At 37.6% G+C, this 17,781-nt stretch overlaps 1 protein-coding gene across 3 annotated transcripts in view; it reads left to right on the forward strand.

Annotated features, from left to right (window-relative positions):
* Positions 1–4,594: 4,594 nt before the first annotated feature.
* Positions 4,595–17,781, forward strand: part of tsc22d2 (TSC22 domain family 2) — a 40,795-nt gene continuing 27,608 nt past the window's right edge. For all 3 annotated transcript variants that reach the window (XM_081385126.1, XM_081385127.1, XM_081385128.1), the window contains exon 1: positions 4,595–6,659. In XM_081385126.1, coding sequence (XP_081241252.1) covers positions 5,179–6,659 — 1,481 coding nt within the window. In that variant the 5' untranslated portion in view covers positions 4,595–5,178. The remainder of the gene's footprint in view (positions 6,660–17,781) is intronic.

Below are 17,781 nucleotides of genomic sequence, written 5' to 3' on the forward strand. Positions count from 1 at the left end.
GTTGACATGTAGTTGCAAAGTTACTCACAGTCAACAGAATGGGGACCATATCCACGCTTTCTCAAACACAAAGTGATGCTCAGTTGTGTCTGCGCTAGCGACCTCTTGTGAATGAAGCTGGCATAACTACATGAAATGTGCAGATTAGCAACAGTAAACTCATATATGATCTATGTTGAGGGATTTCAGAGTTATTGCCAAGACATCTTATAATTGTCTTGATTTACACCACTGAACCTGCCATTAAACCAGAGTTATGGGTTTCTGCTCATTAATAGAGCAAAAATATAATACCAAATATAAAAAAAGTTTTCTAAAAAATAATAATAATAATTTTAATAATTAATAAGTAACATAATAACATTCAAAGCTTGACATGTAGGCCTATTTTTTAAACATTCCCTCGTATTGAAACTGTAGTTCAAGTGTTTCTTCAATATTATATTGTTGAGTTTATTGTCAGTGGGATTGGATTTAACAGCTACAACAAAAATATGATGATTTTGTCATTTTAGTTCAGAAAATATAATTCACAAATACAATCTATTTTAAAACAGCCTTGAATTAGGCTAAGTGTTTTAAACTATTAACTAAATTTAGGTTTAACTGGAAATTGTGTAGTTACTGAGAGTTTTAGTTTTTATATATATACAGTGCTGCCTGAAAGTTTGTGAACCCCTTGCAGAATCTGTGAAAATGGGAATAATTTTAACAAAATAAGAGGGATCATACAAAATGCGTGTTATTTTTTATTCAGTACTGTCCTGAATAAGATATTTTAAATATATATATATATATTTACATATAGTCCACAAGACAAAACGTTTATAAAAATGTATTATAATTTTTAAATGAATTATAAAATTCTTCAGTTTTCCAGCATCTTTTGCATATTTGAACCCTTTCCTGCCGTGACTGTATGATTTTGAGATCATATCTTCAGTCACTGATGCTCCAGGTGGAAACAATGCATGAAGAGCCGGGGGTGAAAACTTTTGAACAGGATGAAGAGTCCACATTTTTCTTACTTTGTTTAAATATAATGTATTTTTTTTTTTTCATTTAGTATACAGCCCGTTGGAAGCAACAGAAGCTGCTTGTTTCCCGGAATACAAATTGAATACAATTTACATTGATCTTCAGATGCAAAAAGTTTTCACCCCTCTGCTTTTGGCTACTGGAAAGGATTCAAATATGCAAAAGATGCTGGAAAACTGAAGAATTTCCAGGTAATGACACACAGTATTGTGAATCAAGGGTTCATAAACTTATCAACGGGGTAATTTTTATATAAATTCAGCTATCTTTGTGTCTTGTGGACTATATGTAAACATCTTTTATGTAAAATATCTTATTCAGGACAGTACTAAATGAAAAATAACATGCATTTTGTATGATCTCTTTTATTTTGTTAAAACTATACACATTTTCACAGATTCTGCAAGGGGTTTACAAACTTTCAAGCAGCACTGTATATATATATATATATGCAAGTGTCAGCAGTTTCAAGAATTAATTGATTTGTTTCTTTGACTTAATTCCATAAATCATAAATCAGGGAATTCCTCCTCACTAAGTTCAATGAACCTTTCCAAAGATGTGGGATTTAGTTAAAATGTTTTTATTGTTTTACTGCTGATACTGTGCATTTGAAAGTCCAGACTTGGAATCAAGTTGTGACTTTACAGGAAATGAACAAGAAAATGTTATTTTTGTAGATTGTAAAACTAACCTGCAAGCAAAACACTATCATCAAAAGAGATTTGAGACTTGGCCTTGAAAGACATGAAATTTGACTTGGACTCCTCAAAAACCACGTCTGGTTTCAGTAGATATACAGGATGTTCACTTTCCATGTACAACCACAGAACTTTGGCCTAAAACTAACCAAACACTCTCATCACCTTTGAAAAAAACTCCCTGACACAAGTCAAAAACCCCGACGCTGTCATCCAGATTTCTCCGAACTTCTCCGAGCCAGAATGAACCAGCCTGTTGTCACACTGATGAAATTATCAGTAAGTTATGACAACACATGTTGTCAATTCATCAAAATTTGATCAAAATTGAATTTTGTTTTGACAACTTTTTTGTTATACAAGATTAAACAAATTTTTTAAAGTCATGTAATTTAAGTTGAAATGACTCAAACATCTAAGTTGAGTAAGGGATAATGTAGCGAGGCGGTTTGCGGAGGGGTCTTGAATCAGCCTGAAGGGGTTGTTATTCACTATAACAACCGCCTGGCTATACATTATCCCACTTATTACATGGCTACCTACAAAATAAATAAATAATTTGACACAAAATATTGATTTAAAAAGGAGTTTATTGATTTAAAAACGATTGTATTACTTCCGCTAAAGAAAATAGTCCGTTCCGCGTCCATAGCAACGCTCTATTTTTCATGGCAACGGTGTGTTCGCAGCGGTCTGTTATCATGAAATAACACACCGCATCCTACATTGGAATTCAACCAAACCATGTAATAATGGTACTTAAAAATTTAAGACAGCAAAATTTTATTTTCACAGTGAATAAAACAACTTCCCATTAAGATTTTAATTTAGAGAAATTCCCTTCAAACCTTTTTTTTTTTTATCTTTTTTTTTTTTTTTTTTTTTTTTTTTTTTTTGCATATCTCGGAAAAGCTGTATGAACCGGACGAGACCGCAGTGCAGACAAAGACAGTCTGTATGTCTGGACGTCGTGACAAATAGCACCTGCTTCAGACGCTTGACTCAAAGCCCTCGTGTGGCTAAATGCAAACTCGTTTGAGAACTTGGACAGCCAGCTAAAACAACAAGCGTGTCCCGTTCACCACGGGACGGAGGCAGAGACAATAAACAGTCACTTGTTGTGTAACTTCTGAGTGACACCGAATTCCCAAGCAACTTTTGTTGATATTTTGTAACTTTTATAAACATCAGGATTCACCGTTAAGTCAACTATTTACTCTAGAAAGGAGTTTTGAGAAAGCTACATCTGCGTCTTCTCATGTAAAAAAAGCTTGTCAAGTGTTTCTTTCAGTGTGTCGCTCGCTTTCCACCGGTGTTTGGATCGGGAAGCGGAGAGGATGGTCAAACTTAAAGGCAAAACAAACACAGCCTCCTCTGCTTATTGGAATAGACTCATGCCTAAAATAATGAGCTGAACTAATAAACAAACTCCAGCAAATATGTTTCTGTCTGCACTCGCTGCATTCCTTCTCGCCCCCTGCGTGAACTTTTCCCCAAAGGCGAAACAAAGACGAAGTTGTATTTCGTAACATGATTTAAATGCTTGAAGAATGACTGGGCAAAAATAAATAAATCTGCAACAAGATGGAATAACATCAGTTAATATATTTGCATTCTTTTTTTGGAAATCGTGTCCTCAGGTCTGCAATGGTTACTTCAATGTCTATTAAAAGTGAAGTAATAAAAAAATTATTTATGTTTTCAGCAGAACTTACGGAAAACCTATTTTGATGTCCTATCTGGCTTACCAAATTTACATAAACCACCTAAATCCCCCTGTGTATGACTCAGAATTTATACAACTAAAATAAATGACCCTTTTTACAGAAGAAAAGGCAGAAATGTAAGATATGTAAATAGCAAAACAATCAAAATATTGAAATATAATATAATATAATTTTATATATACGTTTAAAAACATTTAAAAAACATAACGTAATATAATATAAATCATATTACATTACACTATATTATATTATATTAGGCCTATTTTATATTTGCAGTGCAGATTTTTAACACTGTTCACAGAACAATAATTATTATATTGTATTGTATTATATTATATTATATTGATTTTTGTATTATATTATTATATTTGTGCAGATTTTTTTTTTACTATAATATGATTTTATATTATATTATAATATGTGCATATTTGAAACACTGTTAACAGAATACTAATTATTATATTATATTATATTATATTATATTATATTATATTATATTATATTAATTATATTATATTATATTATATTATATTATATTATATTATATTATATTATATTATATTTATTTGATTATATTATGTTATATTATATTATGTTATATTATATTATATTTTCAGTGCAGATTTGTTTTTACTATAATATGATTTTATATTATATTATAATATTTGCAGTGCATATTTGAAACACTGTTCACAGAACACTAATTATTATATTATATTGTATTATATTATATTATATTATATTATATTATATTATATTATGTTATATTATATTATATTATATTATGTTATGTTATGTTATGTTATGTTATGTTATATTATATTATATTATATTATATTATATTATATTATATTATATTATATTATATATTATATTATATTATATTGCAGTACTGGTTTAAATCACTGTACAAATGAGAAAAAGCAATTATTCAGATACTTTATCAAAGAAAAGGTGTAATAAAAGGTTTTGGGATGTGGTGGAAAAAGTATTTATGCCGGCTGATTCCCCCTGACATTTATTTTGACAAGAAAACAAGAATAATGCGTAGCGATCGGTATTCCCGACGCACTTACGCACGCCTGTGCGCAGTCCACCCATAGTCCCGCGCGTGCGCTACGTAGCGTTAGCCATCTTGTGTACAGCAGCAGAGAGAGAGCAGCCGTTAGCTCGACAGACACACAAACACACCCAGTCTACCCTCCACAGACTGTATCAACGCCAGAAGCGGATGGTAAACATGTGTTATCATGTGTCAAGATGTATATTCAGTGTGTTTCGTGGAGGATATGTGCTTTTGAAGACGGGGGAGTGTTGATAACTGAAGGCGCCTCAGAGTCGAGTGTGTCCAGCGACTGGAGTTTCATTCGCGCGAGCGGCCTGAGGGAAACTCTCACACCCGGACATGGCCTTCATTTAGGCCTCGGATAACACGGAGACGGGCTTGGAGGGATTAAACACACCTGGAATTAAGCTGTCATTGTGTTTGGAGCTTCGTGAGTTTCAATTTAACGGATTAAAAGTACTAAAAATGCCGCGATGAGGACGCACGCGCGCTGACGGGAGCTCGGAGGGAAGCTTGAGTTAGCGCGTGACGCTAACTGAAAATTACATGACATTTTCATTTAAGAGGAGTTACTACGTTTAACTTGGAGCTGTACGCTTTAGTCTGACGTGTCGAAGTCGAAGTGACACACTTCACGCGCTTCAAAATGTCTAAAATGCCGTCGAAAAAGAAGAGCTGTTTCCAGATCACGAGCGTAACGCAGGCGCAGGTGGCGGCGAACAGCATCACGGACGACACCGAGAGTTTGGACGACCCGGACGAGTCCAGAACTGAGGACATGTCCTCCTCTGAGATGTACGACATGTCCAAAGGTGGCGATTTCGAGCCGGAGGCGTGTGACGTCAGTTTGACGGACGAACCGCTACATAATGACGCTGAAACCGCGAGCGCGCAAGATGGTGCCGTAACGTTACCTGGCTCCCGTAATACAAGTGCGGTTCACGTAAACCCAAATGTCCGTGCAGTCAGTGGGACAGCAGGCCAAATGAGCCCATCCCAGACTTCACCTTCAGTTGCATCTAACAGCGCGTCCCAGGCGTCATCAACATCAGTTAGCAGTTCTGCTACAGTAAGTGGTTGCAGTTCCCGTTTCAGGGTCATCAAATTGGATCATGGTACAGGTGAACCCTTTAAACGAGGTAGGTGGACTTGCACTGAGTTTTATGAGCGGGATACGGATGCTTCCTCGTCTGCTCGGACTGCGGATAACGCTAAACAACACGCCGTCACTGCGGACCACAGCGCGGACCGAGACGGCCTAGGAGGTTCGGTGGCGGCGTATAATGCGCTCACAGAACCGCATACGGACAGTGGTTACGTATCTTCACTATCAAACCCTCCTGTGGAGCTTCAAAAGCAAACTTTTGGGATTTTGCAGCAGGGATTAGGGCTTGTAGCCCAGAACCTTTTCGGGGATGCCCATGCTAAATCTCCCAGCATGCCTTCTACAGCTCAACCACAGACATTTTACCCTGGTAAACAGGCACAGAAACCTGGCCAGATGCTTCAGACTGTTATCCCGTCTAACCAGGCTGACTATAGGTTACAGAATCAGCCTCTTGGCTCTTCAGTGACCCAGGGCCCGTCACCGGTCCTGACTCCCGCAGCGGGAAGCACTCATGTGCTGGGATTAGTTCCTCAGCCGGTGGATGTTCAGGGGCTTTTACCCCAGTCCAACATCAGCGGCGCTCTAGGGACCGTATCAGCCACATCTGCGGGTTCACAGGCACCAGTGCCGCTCGTTCAGCCAGCAGTAACTCATGCTGTGGTCCCTGGTGTGCAAAATGTGCCTGTTGTTCTGCCTAGTGCCTCTAATACCCCCCAGAGCATGCCAAAACAGCCCCCGGTCCCTGTTGTACCGCCCCAGCAGAACCAGCCTCAGGGAGTCCCGAGCGGTTCGGCAGCGGGACTGGGGGCTCAGACGAACCCCTCTATCTTTAGCCAGCTTCCCGGTGGCGTCGGCCCGGCCGGTGAGAACCAGAGGAGGACTGAGCTGCTGCTCCAGAGCTCGGTTCTCCTGGGAAGAGATGCCATCAGACCCCTGAATCCCGAGGGATTGCAGCTTCCCACGCCTGCTGTCAACAGCCTGTTTGGAATAGCTATTCACATTGATGGGGATGAGGACAGGTAAACCTTTATGCTTCATGTTGCTCAAGTTTTATTGACATTAGTTGCAAGAGAAAATTCTAAATGGTCAAGTAAACCACATTTTATTGCCGCTCTTGCAGGTGTTACATTATTTACTATTAGTTTAATATTTACTTTGGAATAACTTGAAAGCATGTCCTGTTGCAGGAGTTAATTTTGTCCTAGGTGGAGTTTTTTTTGTGTGTGTGTGTGTGTGTGTGTGTTTTGGTAACACTTTACAATAAGGTTCAGTAGTAACTACCTTAGTTAACATGAACTAAGAACGACCAATAATTCTACAGCATTTATTAATATTATTTAATATTAATTATAACATTACTAATACATTAATAAAATCAAAGGTTGTATTAACTAATATTAACAAAGATTAATAAATACTGTAACAAATGTATTGCTCATTGTTAGTTCATGTTAGTTAATACATTAACTAATGAACCTTATTGTAAAGTGTTACCGTTTTTCTTTATATATATATATATATATATATATATATATATATATATATATATATATATATATGTATATGTATATATATATATATATATATATATATATATATATTTTGGATGTGCTTAACTTTGCTCACCTGACCCAATTAAAATCAGCAGCTCATTTACATTGCATTGACATCCAAAAAGGTTTCCAGGACAGGTTTGTGAAGCGCTGCTCGTATTTATTTATTTATTTATTTACAAACTCAAATCATGTAATACCAGACGTTTAGAGCTAAATACCATAAGCCTATTTTACACTAGATATAGTAGTGAAGTAATCCTGATCACCTTGTTTCAGGTGTGTTTGTCTTTTCTTTCTTCTGCATAACACAAAAGAAAATATTATAGGAACTATTTTGTCTGTACAATGAAAGTCAGTTGAGTTCAGAACAATGACGGTTTCAATGGCTTCTAATCTTCATTTGTTTCACTGAATAGAAATGAAGAAAACATTGTGAGACTTTGTGAAGGGGAATTGAAAATTCAACTTGACTAGCTGGTTTAAACGTTCTTTGCATGAATAGCTCAGAGGAAACACCTAGCATCAACTGTTTGCACTTAGTTTTCCGTCCAGCAAACCACTTTACACTTGCTTATACAGGGCTGCCTGTGGTTACAGTCACCTTTTCATTGGTAAAACATTTGGAAAGTATTAGTTTCTGACTCAAATGACCTTGTGAAAGAAAAAAAAAATTCACATCAAATTTACCCAATGCACTGTCCACTTATGGACAGTTGTTGTGTTGATGCCCTGCTATTAAAAACGGTACAAACCGGTCTAAATAATAAGAGCCACATGAGAAAGTAAAGAGCGGGACGTGTTTGATGTTTAAAACGGTTATTGCGGTTAAAGCGCTATGGGCTCAGGCCTGGAGCACACGCAGAAAGCTGCCTTTCAGACAGCATGTGATCGTGAATTCGGTTCTCTTTCAATTATTATTGCACTTGAATGGTCAAAAATATGTTAAAATACGCATCCTGGCGAGTATCCACAAACACAGTCGGGTATGTCTATAAACATAAACGGTTTAGAAAGAAATCAGGTGTGTTCTAATTAGGGATGTCCCGATCAGGTTTTTTTTGCCTCCGAGTCATTTGATTTTGAGTATCTACCGATACCGAGTCCCGATCCGATACTTCTATAATACATAAAAAAAAGAATAAAGAAGAGCGATAAACAGATCCAGGATGTTCCTTATTTTTTATTTAATTCACCTTATTTTAACATTCAACAACTCTGTTAACAAACAGAGCACTTCTGTGAGGTAGCTTGAACAATCAAGTAATAAATAACATAAATTCTTCACTTTTGGAGTGCAACAGTAAATATAAAAAAAGTCTAATATATAAACAAATAGCACCTCAACTTAAAATACCCAGCAGGCATGTGAACAAATAAAAAAATAAAAGTGCCACAGTGTTTGCAGAGCCAGTAATGTGCTTTTAGGAACTGCACTCGCCGGTTTCACACTGCACGCGTTAGCAGAGCGTAAGCAGCGCGTATTTTTTCCGGCGCTCATGTTCACACAGATTAGAGCAGGGGTGGGCAAACTACGGCCCGCGGGCCACATGCGGCCCGTTAGGCTGTTTAATCCGGCCCGCCGAGTAGCCTATTTAAAAAAATTGTCTTAAGATCGCATTAATTTTGCCTTTTTTCTTGCAATACTTTGCGTTATATATATATATATTGCGTTGCATATATTTGACAATCGGAATATCAGATATTGCATGCCATAGCTAACAAATGTAAAAAAGGAAAAATGACATAAAAGCAGATCATTAGTCATTCAGAGCTGTTGTGGCTGAGGTGTGTCACGTAACAAGCAATGACGCGTCACCATGGAAACCAAACAGACAGCGACTTAAGCGCATAGACTTGTTGCACGTTAATGTTTTTTCCTTTTTTGGAAACTCAATGAGAAAAAAATGTTTGGTAACCGCTTGCACACCTTAGTTTTTCCTTTGATTTGTCTGCTATTTAGTTTCTTTGCTCCTCTGGATTTGTGGATGTATCCTGCCCGATTCCGTTTACCGACCTTTATCGCCCGGCTTTCGACTACGCTCCCCTGTCTGCCATGTACAGAACCCGTTTTTTTTTTTCATTAAATGTTCTGATCTCCCTTTGCCTTTTATGTTTTATTTTATTATTCTTAAAATAAATTTGTATATTCGTTTATTTCCACAAATGTATGACTTTTGGAAGTGCAAATTGCCATTCAGTTGTAATAAAGTTGAATTAATGTAACCTGTAATTTTTACTCTTCTAAGTGTACACTTGCAGATGTTTTGTTTCTAATTTACTGTTAGGCCATTAAATAATAATAAGGATAAACAATATTTAAAAAGTATAGGCTATAATTATCTAACATCTTTAAAAATTAACATCAAAACATAACATGCTAAATGGGGGATATCTAGCATAAAAAAATGTATTGTCAGAATGTCGTCTCTCAGTTGTTGAATTTCGCACAGACATTGCCACAACATTGTCTGTTTGCTCAGCCCGATCTTATGAAAGTGTGAATACCACGAATTGTATTTGTAGTGCATAATATGTTTTCGCGTGCATATGATATGCACTTTATGGCGTGTAATAGGCACGCACTCCACACCCCTAATCCTAACCAAGGGGTTTACAGTGTGTAGCATGCACGCAAAAAAAAAAAAAAAAAAAAAACCTTTTTGGCATATAAATGGCACGAGAAATAAAATTTGTGGTATAGATACGCACTTTCATGAGATCGTGTTTCATAATCTGCTACTGGGCCGGCCCTCTGTCAAATTTTTAAAACCCAGTGTCGCCCTTGAGCCAAAAAGTTTGCCCACCCCTGGATTAGAGCATTCACACCGCACGCAGAGGCGGCGCGGCAGCGCGTAGCAGGAGCAGAAGCAGCAGTGCTGCGATCGTTTCGGCGCCGAGTCTATTTTTGCTGCGCCGCTTGAGCTGAATTAAAGTGACAATGCGTTGATCATGGCCAAAATACACCGCAGTTTTATCCAAAAAGTGCATTGATGATATCTATTGTGTTTTAAACAGTCGATCAAATGACCAACAGCAATTTAAAAAGAAAACAAATGTATAAAAACAAACTTGTTGCCAGAACAATAAAAACAAAGATGAACCAAAAGTTATATAAATAAAATTATTATTAAAATAAGCTTCTTGACAAGTCTTTTCTCTTTAATGTATTTGAAAACGAAATAAAGCAATGCCAACGTATCCATTATAGAGTACTCTGTCTGCACACAACCCGCGGTTCAGCCGCGCGTGACAAACGCTGCCAGTGTGGAAGCAAAACGCGCGTGTCCTGCTCCTGCTCAACATACGCACTGCTCCTGCGCTGCTTACGCTCTGCTAACGCGTGCAGTGCGAAACCGGCGTAACTCTGTGCCACTGCATAACTATAGATGTGTTAAAAAAATAATGAGAATATATATACATATATATCCGAGTCCTGATCGGGAGGTAACGTCCGATTCCGATCAAGTCTGAAACCACGTGATTGGGCCCGATTTCCGATCATCCCTAGTTCTAATGTATTGGATCCTTGCGTCAGGTCTTAAAGAGATACTCCACTTTTTTTGGAAATAAGCTCATTTTACAACTCCCCCAGATTTGACAGTTGAGTGTTACCGTTTTCGAATCCATTCAGCCGATCTCCGGGTCTGGCGGTACCACTTTTAGCATAGCTTAGCATACATCATTGAATTGGACAGGACCATTAGCATCTTTCTAAAAAAAATGACCAAAGAGTTTCGATATTTTTCCTATTTAAAACTTGACTCTTCTGTAGTTACATCTTTGGTCATTTTTTTGAGAGAGACGCTAATGGTCTTGTCCGATTCAATGATCTATGCTATGCTAAAAGTGGTACTGCCAGACCCGGAGATCGGCTGAATGGATTCGAAAACGGTAAAACTCAAAATGAGTCTGTTTCCAAAAAAAGTGGAGTATCCCTGTAAAGAGACGGCAGCCTAATGAACCTGCTGCTGTCTGTGATTTAAGCCCCTTTCACACAGCGCGTTGATTCTCGGGTAATTGCCGTAAAATTGCCAGAGTGCCTTCTGTGTGTTTTTTTTTACATTTTAATTTCTTAATGCTACTGTTAAATAGATCTACTCACCCTCATGTTGTTCCAACCGCGTAAGACCTTCGTTCATCTTCGGAACACAAATATAGATATTTTTGATGAAATCTGAGCCATGTCTCACTCCTCCATAGGCTTCTATGTGACCGAAACTTGCTGGCCCAGAAAAGTTATTAAAGAGATCGTTAATATAGTCCAAGTAACTACAGTGGCTTAATCTTAAGTATATCAAGCGACGAGAATACTTTTTGTGCGCAAAAACAAACAAAAATAACGACTTTATTCCACTATTCATTTCCTTCTCTCTCGACCTCTAGTTGGTTCGCGTAGTGTTTTTGCGCAGCGCGTCTGTGTTACACGTCACCACGTAGGCTCACTATTGGTCGACGCTTGTCATGTGTGTGATGCGTGATGACGTGCAACACAGACGCGCAGCGCAAAAACACTACGAGGCCCAGAGAGAAGGAAATGAATAGTGGAATAAAGTCGTTATTTTTGTTTGTTTTTGCGCACAAAAAGTATTCTCGTCGCTTGATATACTTAAGATTGAGCCACTGTAGTTACTTGGACTATATTAACGATCTCTTTAATAACTTTTCTGGGCCAGCAAGTTTCGGTCACATAGAAGCCTATGGAGGAGTGAGACAGCACTCAGATTTCATCAAAAATATCTATATTTGTGTTCCGAAGATGAACGAAGGTCTTACGCGGTTGGAACAACATGAGGGTGAGTAATTACTGACAGAATTTTAATTTTTGGGTGAACTAACCCTTTAAAGGTAAAAGATCATTTGAAATATATTTGAAGAAAAAAATAAAATAACTATATTGTGATTTAAAATTACGTAAAAAATATATAACGTTTTGGTCATATCACCTAGCCTAACCGGTGCAGAATTGTGAAAGGTTTGCGAATGTGATTGATATTATGATTATGATACAATGAAATTTAAGTTGTCATATTATTCAATTACTTGTTCTGTAGTTTTAGTTTTTTGCTGTGGTATTGATTCAGCATTGGTAATCGCGCTATTTTAGTCGGGTATCTTATCGAAGCTGTAATTTTTGATATCGTGGCAACGATACTGTCCAGTTCCTAAAGATTTGTTTTCAATGCCACTGTTTCCTCCTCATGCGCTTGCCAGCAGAAGTTGAGCTGTTTTTTCAGTCTGATTAGGTGATGTTAGCATGTGTTTCCTATCTTGTGATGTGCAGAAGCTGCGACCCAGTCTATGCACAAGCACTGATAAGGCCTTCAAATGTGTAACATCTGCATGATGTTATGCTGCTAATGGATGTTGTTTACTGTCAGCGGTTGGTAGGAATCCAGGAGAAATCTGTACATTCTGTGCTGATGCTGCGCAACACGCCATCCCCATTCCTGACAGGCTTTTGAGGACAATTCAGAGGTCGATAACATGTAACATACTCAGGTTTAGGTCAAATTGTAGCCTACACATTTTCTTTGCATAAGGCCATTTAATATTTCCATTATCGTTTGATTTGAATGACAATTAAAGGAGTAGTTCACTTCAGAATTAAAATTTCCTGATAATTTACTCACCCCAACGTCATACAAGATATTCATGTCTGTTTTTCTTTCTTCAGTCAAAAAGAAATTAAGGTTTTTGAGGAAAACGTTTCAAGATTTTTCTCCATATAGTGGACTTCAATGGGGTCCAACTGGTTGAAGGTCCAAAATGCAGCTTCAAGGGGCTCCAGCCGAGGAATAAGGGTTTTATCTAGACAAACCATCGTTCATTTTCTAAAAAAAATAACATTTATATACTTTTTTAACCACAAATGCCTGCCTTGCACTTGCTGTGATACGCCACACATTACGTAAACACATTGAAAGGTCAAGCGGGACGTAGGTGGAAGTACCGACCTAGTGTTTACAAAGCGAACGTGCAAAAGCATTTGTGGTTAAAAAGTATATAAATGTGTTTTTTTTTTTTTTTTTAAATGACTAGATCAGACTCATTCCTCGGCTGGGATCGTGTAGAGCCTTTGAAGCTTCACTGAAACTGCAATTTGGACCTTCAACCTGTTGATAATCGTTGATAACCGTTGATAATCGTTGATAATCCTGGAATGTTTTCCTCAACAACCTTAATTTCTTTTCGACTGAAGAAAGAAAGACATGAACATCTTGGATGACATTGGAGTGAGTAAATTATCAGAATTTTAATTCTGAAGATAACTAATCCTTTAATTTAAACCATTTATCTAAAATTTAAAGTAGATTTCTTAAGTGCTGTTCTCATTTTAATGTGTGTTGTACTTTATGCTGATTTTAATCAAACTAAATTAATACTACTACTATAACGCAGTACTATTGGCTTTTATTTTGGATTGCATTGACTTTAACTTTTGTGCAGCTCAGATTAGGGAACAAAGATGCAGAAAGAGCTGCAGGAACTGTGTGTTATTTTGAGAATGCTCGGAAATATTGCACAGTGGGCGGCAAATAAATTCGAGGTTTAAGGAAAGACAGTAAGTGTTTAAAGGAAGTGTAAGTTTTCAAAATGCCTGTGTACCATCATTGATGGAAGTTCATATGCTTTTCCTCTTTATTTGTCTTAAATGCACACACACACACACACACACTCATAAATGGGCAGTTAGCCTATATTCACCAGGATTTCTGGAAACTACCTTTTTACTTGGTATTTTGGAGGATGTGTGTAAAGCTTAATTTTAGGTCTGCTATTAAAAGGGGAATTTGCTCCAAATAATCTGTTCTCTTGCCTTTTAGACCGAGAGACACCAGCGTTTCACTAGTTCATCTTTTTTTATGGATACTGAAGATTATTGCATTAACTGATGAAGATGCGAGATGTCACGGTCTTCTTGCATATCCTCCTCCAGTAAACACCCAGGAAATGGCCCTTGATAATTTTGACTTTCACTCATCACTTTCTGTTCCCCTATTAACAGCATAAGAAAAAGGAAGTGACCTTTTAACAGATATGAAGATATGAATCATTTTATTGACTTGTTAAAATGGTTGAAGCAATGGTGAACGCCTCAGGATTTGCTACAGGGTTCAGAATAGCTCAACTTTGAATGAGTTTGAGCAGCTAGTACAGACTTTTGTCTCTCTCACTTAAAAGAGAGTTTATTATTCTTTTAATCCTGTGTGGTTGTAGATTTTATCTGCCAAGGGTTGTGCAACTACACTTACCTGACTCATGAGTGCCGTCATTATCAGTTAGCAGTTTGTTGATTGTGAAGAATGAGTGTGGTCTGGCGTATTTCCATGCTGTTGTGCTTTGCACCTGTTTGAGAAATGGCAGTAGTCATTACTAGTTACTAGTTTATTTGTTCATTTGAATCGCAGGTGTGGTGCTGATGTCTTATTCCTCACAGTAATGTCGAGGTGAGTCAGCCCCGTCGCCGGCTCTCTGACAGTCATGGGTTTGTTGGTATATATACTATGCCATTATGCCTCCGTGTTTTGGAAGGTGTGCTCTTGCACATTGACCTCACAGCTGAGACTGTAACTGACTCATAAAGTCTTCCAAAGATTCGCTGCCTTATGCGAAACATTTTGAAATGTAAATTTACACACATTTAGACTGTGTGCCCACTTCTTTTTTTAGTGGACTTGCGAGATTTCTGTCATTAGGATATCAGGACCCCAAACTCTAGAAGGCTGTAGATTAAACGGCAGAGATTAAAAACTGATTTTTGTTTTGAGAAATTTCTTCTTGCCTGATAAACATCCAAATGTGTGATTAAGTTTCAATTTAAGGCCCTGTGTTTTTTTCTCGCGGCTGGCGTATTCTTCCAGTTGTTTTCAATGGGAGCGCCGCGTTTTTAAAACGCCAGGAGCGCAACGAGGCTCTGAGCGAATTACCGGTTGCCGAGAGTTGAAGATTGTTCAACTTTAGGTAAAAGAGTGGAGGAGGGGCGGGACTAATACCACACCGACCAATCGCCACATTCTGCTAGTACAACGTCCACAGAGGACAACAATAAGCATGATAACGGGACAAAATCATTTAAAACAAGAGCCAGAGCAAATACTTTACATTGAAACTATAGATTGAAATGAGATACTATTAACACTTCTGTGGATATTCGGTATCATAGCAAGCAAAGCGTCTTAAATAAAGAAAATGCTGCGTTGTCAAAACGCTCTCAAGCGCTCACGGCTAGGCCTTGTCAGCTGGCTAAACACACTTTGGTGGACTTAAAATACTGAATTTCGTTGCATATATAAATTTGATTTACACTGTAAAAATATTATTTTTGAAAAAATGTAATTGAAGGCAACATGACACAATAGCCGTGTTTCCCCTGTCGGGCCAAAAGCGGGTGCGCTAGTGCGTACCAGGGCCTGTCGCGTTTCCACTGTCACTTCCGGGGCATCCTCTGGGTCAGTGGCCTGGTCCCGCCGAATACTTTGGTCCAAAGCGGGCCAACTGGGGCTTGAGGAGAGGTCATGACCAGAGGCGGTGTTTACCTGAGTCAGGAGAGGGTCAACACCGCTGCTCAGTTCCCATGTCATCATCATACCAGGCTACCAGCTAACTTCAACATTTAAGACATTATAAACGATTTTTCAGCGAGCTAAAGGCTACTTATGCTAACCATTATGGAAAATACCAGAGAGAGACTACTTGAAGATCGTAGACAAATCATGTATGATTATAGTCGTGTATTTTATTAGGTTTCATATTTAATCAGTCTCTTCTCTGTGCCTTTGTTATGCTGCGGTTAACTCGTATAACTTGTGTTTTCTGCTCGTGAGCTCCCTCTGTTGCTCTGGCTGAAAGGAGAACAGTATAGTGAGACGGGAGAGATTGTGCTAACTTCCTCAGAACGCTCTTTCTAAAGAAATGTGACAAACATATATTTGATCAATATAAAAAAAAAAAAAATGTGTTAGCCTTTGGATTCCCAACCTTAATGGAGTTGCTTTGTGCATTCCTGTGATCGCAAATAAATGGAAGCAGGTGCAACTGACTAGGCATTTTCTCTTTTTATGTGAAATGACAAATACTAGTTTGATTCAGCATGTGCAATCTGATACAAATCACTGTCACTGGATTATTTTGTTTTGTTTATTGTAAGCGTTCTGTTCTGTCATGTTCATTTTGAGATCTAGCTAGTTTTTAGGGCAGGGACGATACACCTATCTCCCGATTATATACTATACCGATTGTGCCGTCCTTGATATGTCTGCTTAATATCCTGACAGCCCAACACCAAGACTCTGAAGACTAATTCTTAATTCCACAGGTTTAATGGAGTTGCAAGGAAAATAGTGAAACTGCAACACACAAAAGAGCAATGACAAATTACACATGAATAAAGGAAAATTTGTACAATTACTGTTGTATTTCGTTTGTACTCATTTTAAAACTAATAAGAAATACATATGAACTACATATAGGACATAATAGCACCTTGACTGTGCAGCTCGTAGTACACGTGAGCGAACACGTGAGCGCTTGCATATAGGCCTACATAGCCGACGTGCATTCAAACCATCCTCAAATTACACTAACAAACTTAAAATAGTCAAAAATAACTAATAATACTTCCCGAATAATCTCACAAAACAAAATATACATACCGACGATGCTACGTCAGAAATGAGAAGACAGAAATGATAGAAGCTCCGTGAATTTTGCACACTCGAACAAACTGCCGAAACGCGTGAGTGTTCACTTCCCAACTAAGGATCATGCAAAAGGACATTTAGAGTAGCGCGATCTTAAAGTGACATGACCCAAATAGAAACACATAAGAAATAATGCATATTACTGAAACACAGAATACTAAAATGCTGACTAAAAGAAAAGCACTTTTATCTTCTGAAACGGAAACTTAATGCTTATTTACATTTTTGCTATAATTTGTTATTAAGAACAGAACACCGATACTTGCGTGCCGATATGATATGTATTGCGAATTATTATTATTATTATTATTATTATTATTATTATTATTATTATTTTCATTATTTTTTTTTTAAGAATTGCGATTCTACAAGTATTGCGATTTAGATATTGCAATTTTTTTAACACTAGACCATCGGGAAAAGTTAAATCTTACCCTTATACAGACTGTACATGATGTATAAGATGAGTCATATTTACAAAAACAATTAATCTTTCTGACTTTTATTTCAGAAGCATCATACAATACTACATTCTCTTGAATAAATGATTCAACAACAAAGTCACTTATCGCCACTTGGTGCCGAAACAATGTAATCGATAAATGCGTTATTTTAAGCACCAAGTTTCTATCAAAAGCTGATTCTCATGGCTATCGTAGTCATCAGTGTTCATATTTGAAGTTTTATCCACTACTGTGATAATTTGAACTATTGCATCACAGAAATAATGATACTATGAGGTTGAAAAGACGGTTTCATGACGACTCGCTCTGGGTCTGCGCCAACACAGCTTCGAATGATATGATTTTATCAAAGTTTAATAGACAGACGGATTGAAAGATCGCGTGGGTGTTTGAATGGAGATCACAGTCTTTTAAAGATGA

This window comes from Scardinius erythrophthalmus, assembly GCF_964197995.2.
Source record: "Scardinius erythrophthalmus genome assembly, chromosome: 14".
Lineage (NCBI taxonomy): Eukaryota > Metazoa > Chordata > Actinopteri > Cypriniformes > Leuciscidae > Scardinius > Scardinius erythrophthalmus.